At 43.9% G+C, this 22296-nt stretch overlaps 1 protein-coding gene across 4 annotated transcripts in view; it reads left to right on the top strand.

The window, feature by feature from the left end:
- The window catches only part of AUH (AU RNA binding methylglutaconyl-CoA hydratase), a 175701-nt gene extending 154987 nt beyond the window's left edge, over positions 1–20714 (top strand). For all 4 annotated transcript variants that reach the window (XM_054986095.1, XM_054986092.1, XM_054986091.1 and 1 more), the window contains 3 exons: positions 6642–6692; positions 7746–7793; positions 20187–20714. In XM_054986095.1, the coding sequence (XP_054842070.1) occupies positions 6642–6692; positions 7746–7793; positions 20187–20264 (177 nt within the window). In that variant the 3' untranslated portion in view covers positions 20265–20714. The remainder of the gene's footprint in view (positions 1–6641; positions 6693–7745; positions 7794–20186) is intronic.
- Positions 20715–22296: the final 1582 nt, after the last annotated feature.

Raw genomic sequence — 22296 nt, forward strand, 5'->3', positions numbered from 1 at the left:
CATACCACAAAACATATTCATTATACATCACATATAAAATGTGCTTGTCCCTTTCAGGTATACATGAGCAGATGTGTAAACTAGGGGTGTGCACGGGGAGGAGATTAGAGTTTCCCGCTTCGGGTTTACCTGAAGCGGGGAAAAAATTCGGAAATACCTTAAGCCGCTTCGGAATTAAGTTATTTTACTCACTTTGGTATGCTCTGTAAATATTCGGAGCATACTGAAGTGAGGGGGGGAAGCTCCCCCACCCCCACCCCCCCTGGGGAAACCCCTCCACCCCCATCGACTTACCTGGTGAGAGGGTCTTCTTTGACAGCTGGGAGGTGGCGGTGGTGGCAGCAGCACAAGGCTGCGGTGGCCAGGAGCCAGCCAGCTCAGCTTCTCTGCCGCTGCACCGCTGCCTGAGCCTGCGGGTGGTGGGGAAGGCCTTCTCTGGCCCTTCCTGCCCCTCAATTGGCCTGCAGCGCGCCATGGGCAATTTGAGGGGCAGGAAGGGCTTGCCCCTCAAATGGCCACCGGCGTGCCGTGGCCAATTAAGAGGCAGGAAGGGCCGGAGAAGGCAGCGGCGGCTCTGGCCTTCCGCACTGCCCCGCAGGCTCAGGCGGCAGCATGGTGGCACGGCGGCAGAGGAGCCAGAGCCACCACTGCTGCCGACAAGGTAGGTGGGAGTGGGGTGCTGGGGTGGGGGTGGGATGATGTTTAAAGGGTCCTGCTGCTGCTTGCAAGCAGCAGCGGGCGGGGCCGTTTAAATGCAGCCATGAAGCTTTCCGAAGCATTCTGAATGCTTGCGATTCGGATATCCCTAATCTTTACGGATCGGGTCCGATTTGGGTAATTTACCCGAATCAGAAACCCGAAGCGCACACCCCTAGTGTAAACTACTAGCAATGTTAGATTGGATCAGTTCTGCTAATGAGGGGTCCTTCTGCCAGCCATGCAGTAAACAATATAGCTATATGTCAAATAAGTGTTGGAAATGTAAAGAAGGTATAGGGACATTTTTCCATATTTGGTGGTCTTGCAAAGAAGTACATAGATATTGGGTAATGGTACATAAGTTATTACAAAATATCCTACAGATAACAATTCCTTTGAAACCAGAGATTTTTAAATTAAACTATATGTCGGATATGAAGAGAGAGCAGGAACACTTAGTAATCCATATAGTAACAGTGGCTAGAATCTTATTAGCAACCTATTGGAAACAACAAAGAGTCCCCCAACAAGAAGAATGAATAACGAAGGTAATAATGAGACAGCGGAAATGGATAAATTAACATTGTTAATGAAAGGGCAAATGGAAGAAGATTTTTCTATACCATGGGAACCCTTCTACAAATGGATGACAAACAACAATAACCAGTAAACATAAATATGATACTAAGATTAACTGTATAATGACATAATAGAGCTCACAATTGATGTAATAAGGTGGAATATAAGAGATAAAAGAAATAGATAATAGATATCGACAAGTAAAATGATAACTGTCTCATGTTTGTATATATGTTTTGGAAAACAATAAAAAATATGTTTAAAAAAACAAAACAATATAGCTAAACAAAAAAAAGTTTGTAATTCAGAAGCATAACCTCGAAAACATAACATTCATGAATCCTACTTTGTAGTGTTAATTTTGGCAGATGTATACAAGTAAACTGGTAATAGTGTGTCTTTCAGACTTCAACATAACAGCACTACTTTAGTTTTCGTCATCATTTGTCTGTCTAGGGACTTTATAAATTTACCTTATTTCCTTATCTATTTGTGCTATATGAATATTTAAACATCTTCGTAACTGGAATATTTTTGTAAACAATTTGTAGCTAAGGAATTAATGTTACTTGGATTCTTTATGGTACATACAGAATTTCTTATGCCTATTGATCGTCTCTCATGAGTATTATAGAATTTTATCAGTCTTTTACACTATGGTCAAAATTTGCATAGTCCACAGATGACTCAGTCTGACGCAGCACCGTTTGGATAGAACTGCATTCTTTATACTATAGTATGGATGTAAAGGACTCTGTAGAGTAAAATCCACTAAAAATGTGTAGGTTATTTTTAAAGATCTGTATATTTTAAGAACAGACTGGCAACTCTGTATGTTTTGGGAGGGGCACCCTTTCAATTCTTGTTCTGAGTTGTACTATTTACAATTATAAGGCAATCCTGGCATTTTTTCACAAGTGCATCTAGATACTGGTATGCTTAGGTATAAATATTAATATTTGACCCACATTATATGAAATTTGACCCACATTATACTAAAATGTAATGTAACGTGGGAAATAAGGACATAAAACATAACATTCTGTTCTCCCTCTGAGGCGGAGGACATCTTGGGTGATTCCCACCGTCCCATCAGGGAGGCAGGAACTAATTTTCTTTCTCTTCTTGTCTGGCATGTGGGACACCCTCTCTCTTCAGTTCTGTTTTTGTCTCCAGGGAGAGCAGTCTAGTAGCAGACTAGCTCTGCTACTTTCTTATTAAGACTTCAGTTTCACTTTCACTTTCCTACTCTTTTGCTCTTCTCTTCTTTTAATCTTTCCTTTGTCTTTCAAACGTTGTTGACTTAAAACTTTCATAATTCCTCCCTATATTTTTGCTGTCCTCCCCTGTCTCTTACTACTCTCCCTGGCTGACTGAGAGGATCACGGCAGCCATTTGGGGCAGCCACCTACAAGATGGATGCCAGGGATTCTGAGGACAGCTTCCTAGACAACAGAGAGGAATGCTCCCCAGTATTTGCATCAAACGCGATGGGGATTGATGAATCTGGTGCCGACATGCCTCCTGGCTTGTATGTGCTCCCAGCAACGAGTCGACACCGACATGCCTCTGTGGCTTGTGCAGTCTCCCGGCTACAGGTCGGCCTCAGAGCCACAGAAGAATTTCAAAAGGCCCATCTCACTGATCAGAAGATGGATGCATCTGCACGCTCCTGTTCTGCAGCTGGAGTTGGCGTGTTACCTCAGCCCAGGCTTTTGGCGGGAAAAGACACCAGGAATCTCCTCAGCTCTGGCACCACAGTGAATGTGCCCATGCCAGCCTCCTGGCTGGAGATTCCACAGCAAGCTTTTTCTCTTCAGATCTTGCCCTTGCCCTTTACAATAGAACTCTTCCCATCAGATGGGTAACATATGAAGGGCACAAACTTTCCTGTGTCTTTGAACCTTTTAACTTCCTAAGGCTAACCATGAGGGAAGAAATACATAATCTCTGCCAGGCTGAAACCTCTGTTAATAGTGGTGTGGTGTCTACCTCCTCCTGGATCGACACACAGGCAGACAGCTGGACCTTAGAAATAGTCTCACAAGGCTATTCCATACAATTTGAAAGCTACCCACCAGGACATTTTGTCATCTCTCCCCTACATAAAATCTTAACTCAAACTGTAATCCAACACCTGGGCATTCAAGCTGTGGAGCATGTTCCCCACAACGAAAGAGGACGGGGGAGTCTACTCAACCTTCTTCATGGTCCCTAAAAAGAATGGGGACTGGAGGGTGTTGTTAGACCTCAACTTTTTGAACAAGTTTATCAAGTTGTATCACTTCTGAATGGAAACTCTGCCCTCAGTTGCAGAGGCCATTCAACCAGAAGAATACATGACATCTACAGATCTCACAGAAGCGTACCTCCATGTACCAATTCTGACAGCCCATCAACAATACCTAAGATTTTGCACAGAAAAAAAAATCAATTGGCAGTTCTGAGTCATCCCTTTCGGCCTGTCTACTACACCAAAAGTGTTCACAAAGCTCCTGATCAACCCCATCATATGTCTCAGAGAGAGTGGTATTCGTGTTCATTTGCACCCAGATGATCTCCTGATCAGATCACGTTCAAAAGAAAAATCTCACTGCGACACTCAGTTCACCATTCAGTTCCTACAAGCTGGAACACCTGGGTATGATCATCAAAAGAGTATTGTCTATCCCTCACCAAAGAAGAGGTCAGGAAGACCAAACAGCTGGCCGAGACTGTCATCAGAGTGAAAATCACTTCTCACAACACTACCCAAACTGATGGGTTTGGTAGTGGCCAGCAACAAGGCTATACCTTGGGGTTGTCTACATGCAAGACCGCTTCAGACCTTTCTCAGATCTTATTAACAACAGATCATCTTCCCATTCAGGTACCACTTCAGATCAAAAGATCCATGTCCCCTTGAGACCAACAAATACAGATGCAAGCATCACAGGTTAGGCACGTCTTCCTATTAATGTCTTGGAAATGTGAGCAATTTGTCTGGCCTTGTTCCAGTTCAGAGATCAGATAGTGAACTCACACATCCTGATCTGTATGGACAAGGTTGCAGACAAGACATATGTAAACAAGCAGGGGGGATACAAGACCTTGAGGTGGCACAAGGAGGTGACAAGGATACTTACCTGGGAGGGTCACCTAGTCTCAATCAAAGGCATATCCAATGTCTAGGCAGACTGGCTGAGCAGGTAGACCATTCAGCAAGTGGAATAGTTACTTAAGAAAGATCTCATCTAATGGATAACATTGCACTTCGCAACATCTTTCATGGACCTGTTTGCATCCCAACACAACCATCAACTACCAAAGTTCATGACAAGGTTTGTTTCACTCACAAGCAGATGCCCTGACATTGCAGTGGCCATTAGGCCCCCTCTACGCATTACCATCCTTACCAGTAATACCCAAAGTCCTGAGAAGGATCAAGTAACAGGGAGCGAAGTGCTACTGATTGCCTCTTGGTGGCCCCACAGACTGTTCTTTTCCATACTTCAACAAATGGTGATATCTCCACCCCTCATCCCACCAACCTCTCCGGTCACATTAGAGCAGGGAATGATTTGGCACTCTCATTTAGATTTGCTCTGCTTTACTGTGTAGAAATAGAAAGGAAAATCTTCCTAAGATAGGGATATTCCGGAGAGGTAGCCCACACTCTACTGGAATCCAGAAAACAGTTCACAGTCAGAATGTTCAGTTCCTCTTGGAAAGCCCTCACTCAACGGGGCAGGAGGAAAGCACTGGACATTTTACACAGCCCTGACCAAACATCCATTTGGACTGGTCAAGGATATTCCCCTGAGAAGGCTGAGAATGAAGACCATCTTCCTTATTGTGGTCACATCTGCCAGAAGAATCTCAGATCTAAGCACACAATCAGTCAGACCTGAACTCTGTATCCTTCACAATGATAAGATGATACTTCATATTGTCCCCACCTTTCTTCCAAAAGTCTATTCCAAATTCCATAGGTTGCAAGAGATAAGGCTACCATATTTCTACCTGTACCCTAAATATACTAGGGAGAGGTTCTGACACAACCTAGATGTCAGAAGGAAGCTCAAGGCCTATCTGCCCCAAACAGTACAAATCAGAAAGTCAGACTTACTGTTCATCAGTATATTTCCCCTCAATTTGGGGAAGAAAATGCCTTCAGCAGCCGTAGGTGCCAATAACAAAACATACACTATCGAAGCTCACAAAGCTCTCATCGTAGAGGTTCCTAATGGAATAACAGCTCAATCTGTGAGGAGTGCTGCTACCAATGCAACATTACAGAGGAACACTTCTGTAGAAGAAGTCTGCAAGGCAGCAACGTAGTCATTGATCTCGACCTTGGTGAGACGCTAGAAATTAAATCTATATTATTCTGTGGACACCACCTGCGGTAGAAAAGTGATCTCGGACGAAGACCACATCCCACCCAGAAAGTAGAAACTGTTTTAGAAGCACCCAAGATGTCCGCCTCAGAGGGAGAACGGACCTTTGGATACTTACCGAGAGGGGTCCTTCTCCTCTGAGGAAGGGAGGACATCTTGCTGCCCTCCCTGGGTCTTCGTCCTCCTCTACCCTGCTACCTCATTCTTCTACCTCCTCCGGGTGATGCTTTATTTACAGTACATGTTAACACAACAGGGTTTTTTTTCTCAGTATTGACAGTTGCTGAATGATAAATTCAATGTTACTACTTTGTGGAGTCACCTGAACTGAAGAGAGAGGGTATTCCACATGCCAGACAGGAAGAGGAAGAAAATTAGTTCCTGCCTCCCTGATTGGATAGTGGGAGTCACCCAAGATGTCCTCCTTTCCTCGGAGGAGAAGGACCCTTCATGGTAAGTGTCCAAAGGTCCGTTCTAATATCAGGTCAAACTCTAAATCTAAACAGGGAATCGTGGATTGGATCCGAGGAAGTAAAAGAAGAGTTTTGACTATTCTGGAAACGTCTAAATGCAAGCAAAGGAATTCATGAGGGCTAAATAAGTTCTGTAGTAACTTTCATGATTCCACTTGTATGTTCTGCTCATTCAGTTTTTTAAAAGACATTTTGCATGAGAAAGGTTTCCTAGAAAATGTTTCCTAACACAGGAGAGCACCATGGGTCCAGCGTCCTCTTTTAAATTTAGCATGTCAAAATTATGTTTAAATAATTTCCCAGCTTTTATCCAAAATTGTCTCTTTATGTTCTCCCCCCCTCCCCCGCCTAGATATTTAACAAAGTACAATAGAAGGGTCTGGATTACTTATGAATAAATAAATACTAATGTCTGGGTCTGAGGGATGTAAATAAAGTGATTTTCAAACATATTTGTCACAAATACTTTTTTCTATGTAAAAATATATATCTGATCTGTTTCTCATTTTAGGGACCAGTAGCAATGAGAGTTGCAAAGTTGGCCATCAATCAAGGAATGGAAGTAAGGACATTCTCTTTGTGCTTACTATCTAAACTGACAGCTGATTAGGGCAAACTAGACATGGCAGCAGCACAGCCTGACAGGTTATGCCACATCCTAAGCAACATGTAGGGCAACAACACAATATGGCTGTAGGATGTGTACTGAACCCTTCCCCTACCTCTGTTGTTTCACCTAAAATAGCTTCTCTCTTCTTTTTCTCCCTCTGTGTTTCACTTTTGGTCTTATAGATCCATTAGAAGAAAAGGTACTCAGGAGGGAGAAGGACAGGTAGAATAAAGTTTCAGCACCTCCATGCTACCTGCTTATTCAGAGCTTTGAATACCCATCTTCCCCCTATATGTTTAGTTGGTTTTAAACATTTTCTGCACATTATTTTAAAAACCTAAGTAGAGCCTGCTAGATCAGACCAGTGGTCTTTCTAGGCTAGTATACTGTTCCATATAGTTGCTATTGTCCTGGGGAGCCAACAAACAGGGCATAGAGGCTGAGGCCTTCCCCTGACACTGCCTTCTAGCACTGGTATTCACAGGTAGTGCCAAGATTCTTGAGGTCTACATTAAGAATGCAATCCTAAGAAGAGTTACTCCAGTCTAAGCCCATTGATTTCAATGGGCATAGACTGGAGTAACTCTTCATAGGATTGTACTGTAAATCCCAGTGTTCTTGCTGCATTTCACTTCTGTGTCCCTTGCTTAACTTTCTGTGTCTTTGTGTGAACTGCTAGAATCATGGGCTCACATTTTTGTTTATGTGTATGAAATAATAATGAATTTCTACCTGTGTATGGTTTAGCCGATTGAGTGTTGAGTCTGTGGAGAAACATGCTTTGTCACAACTTCAGTATAGTAAAACAATACTTTGGTTATGTAATTCTGTAATTATAGAAAATTATATCAAACCATAATCCATATGCCAATGAAATACTATGGAAATACACTGCAAGTTTTTCTTGTTTTAACTATAGTTTTATTTTTGAACTGACTGTCAGAATAATTCCTACATATTAATACAGAAGTTATTTTCACTAAGTTTCACATTTTTGTTTCATAGGTGGATATGTTAACAGGTTTAGCAATTGAAGAAGCTTGTTATGCTCAGGTATGTAATAAATGCAACAAAATTCAGATTAAGGAATTTTCACAAACTCTGTTCATGATCTGTGATTTGCAGTTTCATTATTGTGCATTGTAACATTAAAATAGTTTATACTGCTGATAATATATTTGTTTTCTAATGAAGATCTAGAAATAATGCCTTGAGCATTTTGTATGATTTTAAGAATGATAGAGTTGTTCAGCTATTATGCTTCAGTTGAATGATGTGTGATACCGTACAGTATTTGTCTACTTATTTTTTTCATGTTAGTATGTGGGATGTATTCCCATGACTAACAAAAATAGCTGGGTAATTAGCCTTCAGTTTGCTTCTACACAAGATGTTTTTGCATGTACAATATGTACATACTGTCAAGATTTCAAATGCAGAGTACAGACTTCAGAATAGGAGCTTTCTTGTTTAAAATTTCAGAGCTAATTATGAACCATGTCTAAGTCTCTCTGAAGCTGGTCCTCAGTTTGTATAATCCTTCCTTACAACTACAGATGCCATATTCTTTTAAACTCCTACTTATTTATTTATAAAGCGCATATATGCTGCCTCTCCAGAAGCCTGCTTTAGGTGGCTTATGACTAAAATAATAAAACCATTAAATCAGCAACCATTAAAAACAAAGTCATTAAGTAAGTTGGTGCTGTTAAAGCAAGCCAGGTCGTAACTGCAGTGTATAATACACGCTGAGCAGTCTAAAATGATGTAGACAAAATGACCAGAAGGAGATCATAAAATGGTTAAAAGATAAAAACCCTTAGTTAAAAGCCTAGGTTAAAAATATTTTAATCTGGTGCCTAAAAGAAATTAAGGTAGGCATCAGGCCAGCCTCACTGGAGACAGCATTCCAAAGGCATGGTGGTACCACAGAAGAATGAATCCCTGTCTGTGGTTGCCATCTGCCTCAGCTTTGAAAGCAGTACACAGAAAGCAGGGCAAGCTGATGGGATGGATAATATGGGTAGAGGAAGTCCTTCAAGTATCCTGGCAAGAAACCAGTTAAAGCTTTAAATATTAGAACCAGCATTTTGAATTGTGCCTGGAAACATATGTGCAGCCACTGCAGATCTTTCAGCACAGGAGTCATGGGCAATCCCTACATAAATCCCATTACAATACTCTAACCTGGATGTGATCAGAGCACAGCCAAATCATGATTTTCAAAGGGTCTTAGCTGGCTATCAGCCAAAGCTTATAAAGGGTACTGAATGCTACAGAGGAAACTGAGTCTCCAGCTGTAGGCAAGGATCTTGTAGCACTCCCAAGCTGGTCCTTCAGGGGAAGTGCAATTCCCTCCAGGACATGCTGACTCCACAGTCCCAGAGCAGCTTATCCATTGACCAACAGCTCATCTATACTGTCTGGATTGAGCTTCAGTTTATTGGCCCTCATCCATCCCCATAGTCTTCTCCAGGCACCTGGTCAGGACTTTTGCGTGACTTAGCTGAGAAATAGAGCTGGATATTATCAGTGTTCTGGTGGCACCACAGTCCAGTTTACTGGGTGACCCCTCCCACTGGTTTCATGTCGATGTTAAATAGCATTGGTGATCCCTGCTGGACTCGATAGCATAAATGCTATGGGGCCGAGCAGCAGTCCCCCACATCACCTTCTGGAATCAGTCAGGCAACTAAGAGTGGAATAACCAGAGCCCCCAAGTCAACCAGCCTTTTCAGAAGGATACCTTGATTGAACGATGCTGAAGCCACCAAGATGTCCTTTAGTTCTGCTCTCCAGGCATCACAGCAAATCTTTGCCTACATGTGCAAGTTTGCTAATTCCCAGAGACATCAGCCAGTGGGAGACTGTGGAATCTCAAGATTGGGGGAGGAGAGGAGTTTTGGAGAGAGAGGCTGTGCCTCAGATAGGGCTTGGCAAGCAAAGAGGCGGGGCTTAACAGGGAAAGGATAGATTTAAGTATCCTGGGTTAAGCAAGGTAAGCTATCTCAGGGAGACAGGAGGTTAAGCTGTAGGTATTGGATCAAGGGATGATGCAGAAATAACCTGGTATCCAGTGTCGAGGCTTAAGTCAAATTGGACTGGGAAACGGGGGACTGAACAGGTAAAGTCATATGTTTCTGACACTGATCTTTTAGGTTAGAGGCAGCAGTAAAAGGAACAGATCTTACTGATCCTTAAAAGCAAACTTCTCTGTCATTCTTCTGTGCAGTCCCACATTGGGACTGCGCATGCACAGGTCAGCTGCAGAGAGAGATATTGTAGCTCTTAATCTGTAAAGGGGCACTCTACCACTACTGAGCATGCACAGTTTTCCCAGGAGCACCCTTAATTCTCACAGTTCTTCTTTCACGCTATCAAGCAAGTTTTTCCTTAGTTCTGTCTTCTTGATCTTTGTTCTTTCTCCACAAACATGTCTCAGAAATCTTTGCTTAAAAAGAGTTCTCATTGGGAAATGAAAATGCCTTGCTCTGATGAACTTGATCTTTGCTTGCTCTGTTTGGGTGTATCTCATAATATATCTGCAGCTGCTAGCACTGCCAGCATTTTACTTATAAGGCTAGCAGTGATTGGACCTCTCACCTAAAAGCAGCATTATGGGGAAAGGTGCTTTCGGGCTTGGATAAACCAGCAACAAAGAAATCTGCTGCAAAAGATTCGGTTTCGTTTTCTCAGCCATGCCGGACGCTCCTCTCGGCTGGTCCGGGAGGAAACGACCGGGCACCCTGACCGGGCGGCTGATCCGCAAGGATTAGCCCCCAGGACTCCCAGGGAGGGAGCCAGGGTCCGGGACGCGGCGGGAAGAACTCCCCGAAATCAATGCGGGGGGGGGGGGAATTGCCCGTTTGTCCCTATGGAGGCCGGCAGACGTGCGCGGCGCCTCGAGTGCCGCCGGGCAACGAGAAACGGCAAATAAAAGAAACAGGCGGAAGCCCGTAAACAAGCGAATCCCTTCTGTTCTACAAGCGTTTGTGAAGGAGAGGTTGATCTGAAGAAGACTCGTTCTTCCCCTTTGTTGAGTTCCAGAATTTTGTTGGCGCCCCCCCCCCAAATGGCAGCAAAGAAGCAAAGTCCCGCTCTCGGTAAGTCAATCTCGGCTACCTTGAAGGGGGAGTCGCTCGAAGAGTTGGTGCGCAGGGCGGTGGTGGAAGCCATAAAACCCTTTGTTGACAAGCTGAACGAAACTGATCAAAGGGTGGGCTTAATTGAAAGCGAAGTGAAAACCATTAAGGCAGCAGCGGGGGGGGCAGAGAAGTCTGCTCTGGAAAGTGCGTCACTTGTGAAGGCTACAAAAAAGGAGCTGAAGCTGGTTGAGAACCAGCTGATCGGGCTACAGATGGAACGAACGCAGACAATTTTGCGTCTCCAAAACGTGAAAGAGGAGGAAAAAGAGGATCTGTGGGAGGTGGTCTCGGAACTATTGGCGATACCCGCGAGGACGACTAAAGAAGAGGTTAAAAGCGCCATTTTGGAGGTCCGTCGGGCTTCTTCAAAATATGCAACAAAGCGACAGTTGCCTCGTGAGATCGTTATTGACTTTTCATCTAAAAAGATTCGGGACACCATCCTATATAACTCATACAATGCGGATTTGGACTTTATGGGTTTGAAAGTCAAGATTTTGAAGGACGTTCCATTTCTAGTCCGGAAACGGCGTTTTAAATATAAAAAGTTTGCAGCTCTTCTGAGGGACCATGGAATAAAGTACAAATGGTTATTCCCGGAAGGAATATGGTTCAGATATAAAGATCAGGCCTATAAGATATTATCAGAAGATCAACTAAAGGATTTTGAGAATAAAAACCCAGAACTCTGCTGCACCGAGAACGAAGAAAAGGAGGAGCCGGAGGGGGGGAGGAGGAGGAGAGCACCGCAACAGCGGTTGCACAGAGAGAACTGCGTCCGGGACCTAGAAGGGGGAGGAAAGTTTAATCAGAATTTGAAATGTTTATTCTCTGTATGATTAACCACTCCATCATTATCCTATGGAGCTATTTTTGTATTATGACAGTATGAAGGGAAACATTGAAGTGTAGTGTTTAGTGTTTGTAGTTCATTCCCCCCCCTTTTTCTTTTTTTCTTTTTCCACCCCCCTTTGTCCCTTCCCTCTCCCCTTTCCTTGTGATAGTCTTGTGTAGTGCTGTGTAGTGTTTTGTAGTTATGAAAAATAAAAAAATTTATATAAAAAAAAAAGAAATCTGCTGCAAAAGAGCCAATGCCTAAATCTGAGGGCCCAAACACTGGATCCAATCAGACATCGTTCTCTGGTTCTGGCTCAATCTTCTTCATATCCTCAATCTGTGCCTTGCGATGCCCCATCTGGCCATCCTATTTCTAGCGCCTCAAAATGCAAGAGTAGGTGTTCACCAGCGTTCCTGCTAAATGTGCGCTTGCGCACGAATTTTCACCACTCAGCGCACAGCTGAGAAGCGCAGCGCACAGCAGGCCCACCTGGAGGGCCTGGTGTAGCTCCGGCCCTGGTGCCAAAGAATTTCCTCTCCTCTATGTCCACCGAGCAGCCTCTCAGCCCTGGTGCTGGGATCCAGAGAAGGAGGCAATGGTGTGTGGATGGCCGAGCTGCCCCTCCTCTGGTCCCACCCAACAGCCTCTCTGGCGCCAGGAGCTGGAGGAGGCAAAGGTGATCACAGCTGCAGTGGACGCAGCAGTAGGTGGGTTGGGGGGTGGGCGCCTGCGTGATCTTCCGTTCCTGGCGCCGGGTGCAGGAGGAGACCGTGGCGGCGAGCAGGGCGGGCAACCGCACGATTTCCCCGTCCCGGTGCCAGGTGCAGGAGGAGGCCGCGGCAGTGAGCAGGGCGGGCAACCGCGCGATTTCCCTGTCCCGGTGCCAGGTGCAGGAGGAGGCTGCGATGGCGAGCGGGGCGGGCAACCACGTGATTTCCGCATCCCGGTGCCGGGTGCAGTAGGAGGCCGCGGTGGCGAGCGGGGCGGGCAACCGCGTGATTTCCGCATCCCGGCGCTGGGTGCAGGAGGAGGCCACGGTGGCGAGCGGGGTGGGCAACCGCGCGATTTCCCTGTCCTGGCACTGGGTGCAGGAGGAGGCTGCAGAGTTGAGCAGGCACCCGCATGATCTCTCCGTCCGAGCGCCAATTTGCTCAACTCTTGCATCGTGTCACAGCCAGAACTGAACACAAGACTCCTAGAGAGTTCTGGCTAGCATAGAGCAGAGGAGAGCAATTTAAAAGTTGGCTCACAAATTAACAGAAATTCTGTATGGAGAAAAGAAAAATGACTTTGACAATCATTATAAATCTTATATCAGCTGAACTTTTAAGGACCTAGCTAGCTCACTCCTAAATCCTTAACCTGATTGAAGCAATAACTATTGCCTGAAAGCAGAGTTCTGAGTATGCAATGGTCAGACAAATTCCACCAAAAGTGGGGAGTATAATGTCCTTCAAGGTCTCTGCCTTCTCAGTTAGCATCATTTTTGCCTTTTCTGGATTCAATTTCAGTTTGTTTGCTTTCATCCATTTGACCAAAGCTGTCAGACAGTAACCCAAGATTTCTACTACATCGTGTGGTGATTTGGATAGCAAGATATAGATTTGAGTGTCATCTGCATATTGATGGCATCCAGTTCCATAGCTATGAATGAGTTCTCCCAAAAGTTTTACATAGAGGTTGAATAACACGGGGGATAATATTGCACCCTGTGGAACCCACAAGATAATTTCCACTCTGCAGATAGCTGGTCTCTGACACTGACAAGTTCATTCCATGAGAAACCATTTAAACTAGGCTTGATACCCACTTCTACCTCCACATGCCTCAGTAGGATGGCATGGTCTACTATGTCAAATGTGCAGATAGATCCAGGAAAAGCAATAATGAAGCATGGCCTTTATATTCAGGCTTATGAGCTAAAAAAAACACAAGAGTGCTAAGAAAAGGGAAAGGTTAGGCCTCAGCTTCCCAGAACAGGAGATATATTTTTCAGGAGCTTTTTAAAGACCTCCAAGAAAGGGAAAATGCTGATATGAGAAGGCAATGAAATCTTGAGAAAGGAGCACCTAGAGAAAGAACAAGGTGTGAGAGGGAAATAACCTCAGGGTTGTTTGTATATTTGTTGACTGAAATACATTAAAAGGGGGGGGGGCGCTCACAACTTTAATACATGTTATTGTTTCAGCTCATGAAGTAGATTTTTTGCTCACAGCACTGCACAGCTTAGAGGGAACATGTTCACCAATTCCAACTTGACCGGAATGCGCTGCATTTGAGCTGCTAGCTAAACAGTTGAAATCAAAGACTAAGCATCTAAAGCAGTGCTCATGGTCATTGGGCCTTGTCAAGGTCCTGCAAAGAGAAGCAACAAGATTGGCAAAACAACAGATGACATGTGGGAAACATGCTTCCGGACTGTTCTGCCAGATTTATGGCTTCTGCCATTGTGATGAGATGCCATGCATGGCTCCATTCAACTGCTGTCCCTCAGGAGAAGAGGAATAAGATTGAGGACTTTCCTTTTGAAAGTGCACTCCTGTTTTCTGAGAGAACAGACAACTCCCTCCAACATATTAAAGGGGAAAGTCTGCAAAGTCTTTAGGCATTATCACACCGCCTCACCAGCAACCATCCAAACCCAGATACCAAGGACATCAACCTTACGAACTTCGTACCACAAGGTATCCTTACAACCAATCATACACCTAGAGGTCCTTCATCTCAATTCCAGACCTCAAAGAGGGTGCCCAGGCCTAGGACGAAGCAACCTCTATCTCCTGAGCCTACTCACTAGGACAAAAGTTGCTCTTTTGATTAATCAACTTGAAATCAGATGTTGTTTCCTTCCTTGACAGATTGTCTCCATTTGCTCCCTGTTGGGACACTGACTAATGATTCTTGGGTTTTATCAACAGTTAAACATGGTTACCATTTATATTTTTCAGAGTTGCCACTATTGTCTTCTCCCCTAACTTGGTCAGGCCCCTCTTCCCTTGCCCTCCAAGGGGCTATTAATGATCTCTTATCTAAGGGTGCCATCCAAAGGATTCCCCCAGGTGACTAATTTAGGGTTTTTATTCCGGGTACTTCCTGGTATAGAAAAAAGATGATAGAATCGGACCTATTCTCGATCTCTGTAATTTAAACAAGTTTATTAAAAATTGAAAAGCTTCACATGCTTCCCTTATTTACTGTAATTCAACTCCAGGAGCTTAACATGTGGTTTACTCCTGGATATTTCCACATTTCTATACACCCTGCTTACAGGAGGTATTTACGTTTTCAATGTGGAGGTGAATGTTTTCAGTATACAGTTCTCCCTTTTGGGTTGTCCTCTGCTCTACAAGTATTCACTAACTGCTTGTGAGTTGTAGTAGCACATTTAAGGTCACAGGGTTTTTTTGTTTTGCTTCAGATGGCTCCTTGACCATGTTCACCTTACTCTGCGTACCATCACTGCTTTAGGTTTTTTGGTGAACTGGAACTGGAAAAAAATCCCACTTCACCTCTCCAGATGCATACATTTCATTGGAATTAAACTGGACTCTGGTGTAGGGAGGGCTTTTAAGCCAGAGTTTGGTTCGCCTGTTTCTGATAAATAGTTTTCAGCCCACCCTCCTCATTCAAAGACTCTTGGGCCTTATGGCCTCCACTACTGCTATCATGTTCTTTGCACAGCTATGAATGAGACCTTTGAGAATTGTTTCTATGTTGTGTCCCCTGCAGGGCCTTGCATTCTACAGATAAGTGATTACTGGTGGTCACCAGCTCGAGGGATGTTCGTCTGTCCTCAACAGGGCCAGGCAGGCCGGATCGAGGGGGGGCAGGGGGGTAGTCTGCCCCCGGTGCTGTCGAGGGGGCGCTGGGCGCAGCTGCCAGCCGCCGGGAGCGCGTGGGCGGCCTCCCGACCCCCCACACTGCCTTTTGCCTACCCCACAGGACAGGGGGCGCCCGGCTTGCCGCGCGTCCCCTGTCCAGTGGGACAGGCAAAAGGCAGCGTGGGGGGCTGGGAGGTCGCCTGCGCCATTCGCCTGCTCCACAGGACAGGGCAGCCAGCTTGGCACATGCCACTTGTCCTGCGGGGCAGGCAAAAGGCAGCTCGAGGGGCTAGGGCGCCCCCTGTCCTTCGGGGCAGGTGAATGGCGCGGGCGGCTTCCGAGCCCAGCCCTGCGCTACCTCCGCCAACTTGCGGTGCGCCGGGGCACCCGTCTTGCCACGCGGGCGGCACGTCCCGCCCTGTGTGATGATGTCATGGATGTGATATCATCATGCAGCGCCAGGAGTGCGTGCGCGTGTGCTATGCACGCACAAGGGGCCAGACTTGGGTTGCCCTGGGTGCCAGCAACCCTAGATCCGGCCCTGGGGCCAGGGTCTTCTTGGCTCTAGCTCTGGCCTGGTGGAACATATTCCCATTGGAGATTCGAGCCCTGTGGCATCTGTTGCAGTTTCGCAGGGCCTGTAAGATGATGTTCCGCTAGGCCTTTGGTTGAGGACTGGCATTTGTCCCCTTTTCCTTTTTTTTTCCTGACCGCCATGTCCCATTTTTCATCCTACTCTGGTACCATTTCACAGCCAGCCCTGCAGATTTTGAGCTTATGCCTTTTATAGTGCCTATGCCTATGTATTTTAATGATGCCTGGAATTGAATTACTGTGATTGTTGATAACTTCTATAGTTTTATGTGTTTTTAAGACTGTATTTATTCATGTGTTATTGATGTTAGGCGCCCTGAGCTCGTTCACAGGGAGGGTGGGATATAAATATAATAAAATAGAAATAAAAAAAATAAAAAATTGTTACAATCCCATGACCACACCTCAGCACACCAAACTTTCTGTTCCTAGATCCGTCATCAGATCTCTCCACTATTGGGCCAGCATTGAAAAAAGGAATGCCCCTTTGGCACATATTACACTGACAATATTACCTGGACAAGCAAGGGAGAATGGCATCGCTAACGCTCTGCACTGAGGTTGCTCTTCTCTGGGTGATACTGAACAATATACTTCCACAAGTCATACATACAGCTGGCACAGAAAACAGCAAGGCAGACATCCTAAGCAGGGTATTTCATACTCATCACAAGTAGACAATCAATGGCAAATACATCCTGTCCATTTTTCAGCATTGGGGATTCCCTTCGGTGGACCTTTTTGCTACACACCACAATATCAATGCCAGGCTCTTTTGTTCCCTAGCTAGGATGGATGGCAATTCACTAGGGAATGCATTCCAAATCCCATGGATACAAGGCCTTTTCTATGCCTTACCTCCAATTCCATTAATCATTTGCAAAACCTTTGCAAAACCCGCCATTACCGAACCCACTGCATATTAGTCACCCCCGTCTGGCCTCATCAAGAGTGGTCATCATCCTGTGGGCTGTGGCCCAGAGTCAGTACTACCATCTTCCAGCAGTCTCAGACCTTCTGCATATAGACCAGGTGTGACATCATGATGTAGCCACACAGAAACTGACTGCATGGTTCTTAAATCCTGCTCATCTTTCTTTTCTAGAGAAATAACACAAATTATTCTTAATGCAAGAAAACCCTCCACATGAACTTTCTATGGTTGGAAATGGAACCGTTTCACTGCATTGTTAGTATCCAAATAGGTTTCTCCATTTTCCTTCCCCTTAGCCCTTATTATGGACTATTTGTTGTCCCTCCATAATGAGGAGGGACAACAAATAGTCCATAATATAGTCCTGTCTTCTCCCTTAAGGTTCACCTAGCTGCAATATCAGCCTTTCATGAGTGCATAGATAGCAAGAGTCTATCTACTGCAGACTAACACACCTAACTCCTCTGGATCTAGATAACAAGACTGTTTTTTCCCACATCTCCAAATGGTTTCTTAAGAGCATATTCAATACCTTTTCCCCAAAGACACTCCTGATTCCTCAGTGGAGTTTAACTTTAGTTCTTTCATGACTCATGCTACCCTTTTGAGCCCATGGCTTTCTTGTCTTCTGTCTTTATTATCCTTTAAGACTGCCTCCTGGTAGCCATCATCTACATAAGACATGTGGAGGAACTAATGGCTCTTATGTGTTGGAGCACCATTCACACAATTCTTCCCTGAGAAGGTTGTTTTAACTACTAGCCTAGAATTCTTTCTGAAGGTGGTTTCTAAATTTGCCACATCTTCACAAAAATTCTATAGATGGATTGTAGTGACCATTAGACTTTGGTACAAAATGGTCAAGATTCCCTGCCTAGTGGTGATCAGAGCACACTTCACCAGGATGCAAGCATCATCGGCTGCATTCCTCCGAGGTATACCTCTGCAGGGCATTTTTCTTAGCTGACACTTTAGTGAAGCATTACACTGATACTAACTCAAGAAAAAGGTCAGCAGCTGGAACAGCTGTGTTGCATTCTCTGCTTGACTGATACACTCACAACTTTTTCCACTGGTGAGTAGTTTGCAGAGTTGTACTTACTTGGTGAGTAGCTCTCTCTATACTCCCAATGTTGGACTGCAGTGCACTGAAGAACGATGATGAAAACAGAGTTGCACATATTTGTAACTGTTGTTTGTTGAGTGTCTTCTGTGCAGGCACACATTCCTTCCCTCCTGCCCTGCTGTGTGTTTATCTTTTATCTTGATGACTCCGGTGGCTCAGGAAAGGAAATGGAGACACTCTGCCTCACAACCCCCATTTTCAGTGGGAAAACACTTGTGCATGCGCAGTAGAGGTGGAATATCCTCTTACAAATTTTAAGAGCTACAAAATCTATCCACAGTTGGCCTCTGTGTGTGCAGTCCCATGTGTGCCTGCACAGAAGACACTCGACGAACAACTTATAGGTAAGTGCAACCCTGTTTTATCTAAGTAGCCTGTCACTTGGGTATATGTCTTTTGAGTGTGTATTGTGACACTCTAAAAGAAACTGCCACATAACTTAGCTATAAATATTGGGGACACATTTTAAGTTATCATTTGACAACCAAAATAAGCTTTTCCTATTCTTTGGAAGTGACAATAAACTTCTTGTTTTGTCAAATTTAATTAAATTAACCAGGGAGTAGAGTGGGTATAATTTACCTCAGGAACCAGAAGTTGCTGTCCTCTGATCTACAGTTTACTTCAGCACAGTACATAACCATCAGTATATATATTCTTGAGCACTCATAATCACTTATTGAACTCTACCATTCTGTAATAATTCACAATGGGGGAAGGCCCCATTAAGAGGCCTGTGCATCACAATAATGAACATCACATGTGAAATTGCTGTCAGTGTTCTAGTTCTTCAACTGACATAAATCAACAGTATATTCTTACAAAGCAGTATGATTTTAGTAGCTGCAGTTGTAAACTTTATGTATGTATTTCAGCTCTGCATCAGATTTTTGCTTGTTTTCACATTTCTGCAATTCAAACTCTATTCTACTGTTTATTGGATGTTTTAGCTGTTGATTGTATTGATATACACTGTGTAATCTGCTTTCAATTAGAGATGGTCACGAACAGCAATTACGAACAAAAAAAGCCACGAACAGCCCAATCTGCTGTTCGCGAACAAGCTGTTCATGAGGCCCCATTCTAAACGGACAGGTGGTCGTTGCAAGCCTCGTTCATTGCTGTTCGTCAAGCCAGACAGTCTCGCACAAGCAATCAATTCCCTTGGCAACTTAGGCAGGGATTGTCTGAACTCTGTCTGAACTCCTTCTGTTGCCCTGGAAACCCCAATCTAAGCCCAATTTAGCTTGATAGGCAGGTCTTCCTTTCAAGTGTGGAGCTCCAAATTTGTTACAACAAAGGAGCAAAGACCAGGAGGGAGGGGGGCTCCCAGCTCTGACTTTGCGGACAGTGGAGAGAGAGTTGCTGTTGGCATTTTGATAGAGTGCACTGGAGCCTGAATTTTCTTTGTGTGTGGTGGGATAGGGATCTACCCCTTCAAGTTCCAGGGCTGCTGCCAGGCTCTGGGTCAAGCTATTATTTATTATTGGTACCTTTCCTGCTGCCTGCTCAGGTAAGGTTTCTGGGAGTGGTGCGGTAGGGATCTACCCACCCTTAGGTTCCAGGGCTGCTGCCAGGCTCTGGGGCCAAGCTATTATTTATTATTGGTACCTTTCCTGGTGCCTGTTCAGGTCAGGTTTCTGGGAGTGGTTCAGTAGGGATCTTGACCAAACTTGGATGATGGCTGGAGGAGAGCTTGCTGGCCCCCACGAACAGCCAACCACGAACATGTTCATGAACAGGGCCATGTTCATGGTTGTTCGTGAGTCCCTGTTCGTGGATGGCAACAAACAACGAACATCATGTTAGGTTTTTTTCTGTTCGTGCCCATCTCTACTTTCAGTCTCAGTGAGATGGTCAGAATGTACATAATGTAAATAAATACAGTTTTATGGATGGAACATAACAACACCCACCTACACAATCAGTTGCATAAATGCGTGACTAATTTGTACTGAGAATGATGAAAATAACTTTCTTCTTTATAGACTATTCCAACAAAAGACAGAATTGAAGGTCTCCTTGCTTTTAAAGAAAAAAGACCCCCTCGCTACAAAGGAGAATAGGAAAAAAAGAGATGACTTTAAAGTACAAATTAAATAAACATACTACCAGAAGGTCTTTTAAGGTGTCCTTTGCCTCAGAGCCTGGAATATCACAACAATCAACAGAAAAGTAACTACTCATACTTTGAAAATCTATAATGTACTCCAATGTGTATTCTGTTCTACTCTTTATGGTTTTGAAGGCTTCTCTGTATACCTGCAAGGTCATTGGGCATATAATATTTATATTCCATATATATGAATTGCATTCCCTGTAAATTAAATGCACAAATTCTTAATATAGACAGAGCTATAGCATCAAATATATACATGCTGTTGAACAGAATAATTCTGCATATCAGAACTGAAATGTATTGCGCAAAGTTTTTAAATGCATCTGTAGATCAAAGAGATCATATAGTTAAACCTACAGATTTATAAATAAAGGTAGCTAAATTGAGATGAGAGAAACTGAAAGGTAGTATGTTGTATATTTATTCTGTTGGTACACGGAATCTATTTGGAAACTATTGGATTATGGAGCTATATCATTGTATGAAACAAGAGTGGTTATCTTAGATTTTCACACAGAGCTATTTAAGGTCAACATAATATAGGTCAAGAAAGGGGATTTTCATATGTGTGAAAGTATTTTGAAGCCTTTCTCACTATTTGTGTACAGCTGAGAATATTGTTGTAAAGTTGAAAGCCAATTAGAACAAGTTTTAAATCATTGTGGATAGTTTTACATTTTCATCATAGTTCAAGAAATGTAAAAAATGAAAAGTTAGCTCTAACACAACAAATACTTGGATTCTAAGTGGTAACATACTACATGCTGGAATGAGTTGAGGGTTTTTTTTAACTTTCACAGATGTGGAGGTGTTTCTACATGGAGATAGTTTTGTTTAGTTCCCCCAGGACTCTGCTGCTACTAAGTTACACCATAGGCTCAGCAAACCATGTTGGCATAGTGTAATACCTTTGTACATTCAGTTCCCTAGGTGTAAGAAATTTAACCAAAAATCTGATATTTTGGATATTATATTCCTGCTAGACTAACCTTTCTCTCAGCCCTCACAGTCTAACTTCTGACCAAACATCCTCATGTCAGATCATAACCTTTCCCAGCACAGAGCTCATATTGGCAGACTGGCACTGCTCCATGCTAAACCTGTGTTTTGGGGGCATATTTCTGTACTCTGCCTTTCACAGGCAGCCATATTGGAATTTTACAAAATGGCTTCATTGTTGAAATTGATTGTAAAAGCTATATTCCTACAAATATGGATCTTCTGACTGCAAGCTGTAGCATCTTTTGTCTAGTATACCAATCTATATATCTAATAACAGTGTATAATCCCTTTTTAAAAATCCTCAAAATGGGGCTACACGTGGCTATAACACAAGTACAGATTTAATAATAATTTACTAATAATACAGATTTACACAAAATGTTTAGAAAAAATATGGGGAAAGGTTGCTCTGCCAGAGTCTGCTTTGCCCAAGACTAGGGTTCTTTAAGGGATTTGGAAGGTCAAGGAAACTCAAAGAGGCAAAATATCTTCACAATTCAAAGCTGGTTTAATTAACCTTTCAACACAGCAATTTAAATAAGTAGGCAAAACAATTCACAATAAACAAACCAAAGCAGCTGAACAACAATTTTTTAAATCCCTTTCAAGATTGCTGGGGGCTTCTTACAGCAACCACCATGCTCTTTGCTTAGTTCCCCTGCAATTTCTTGTTCCTGGTGGAGCCCATCCCACCTCTTCCCTTTTATAGTTCCTTCAGCCTGTTAGGTGCTGCCTCCAAGGACTAGCAAGATCTGGCCATCTGCTGAGTAATGCTGGCTGAAAGCTAATGTCTTACCTGGAGCACTTAGACCCTCACTAGGAAGGCTGAATCACTGGGAGGTAATCATCCTGTGGTTACTTGTAGTTAGGGAACCTAAGTGCCATTATGCTTGAAGCCAGAATAGGATCACCTGACAATATCATTTCCTAATGGGGGTGGTGGGAGTCTTCTGCAATGGCACTACAAATGGTTAAAA

Source organism: Eublepharis macularius, chromosome 8 (genome assembly GCF_028583425.1).
Source record: "Eublepharis macularius isolate TG4126 chromosome 8, MPM_Emac_v1.0, whole genome shotgun sequence".
NCBI classification, from domain to species: Eukaryota; Metazoa; Chordata; class Lepidosauria; order Squamata; family Eublepharidae; genus Eublepharis; species Eublepharis macularius.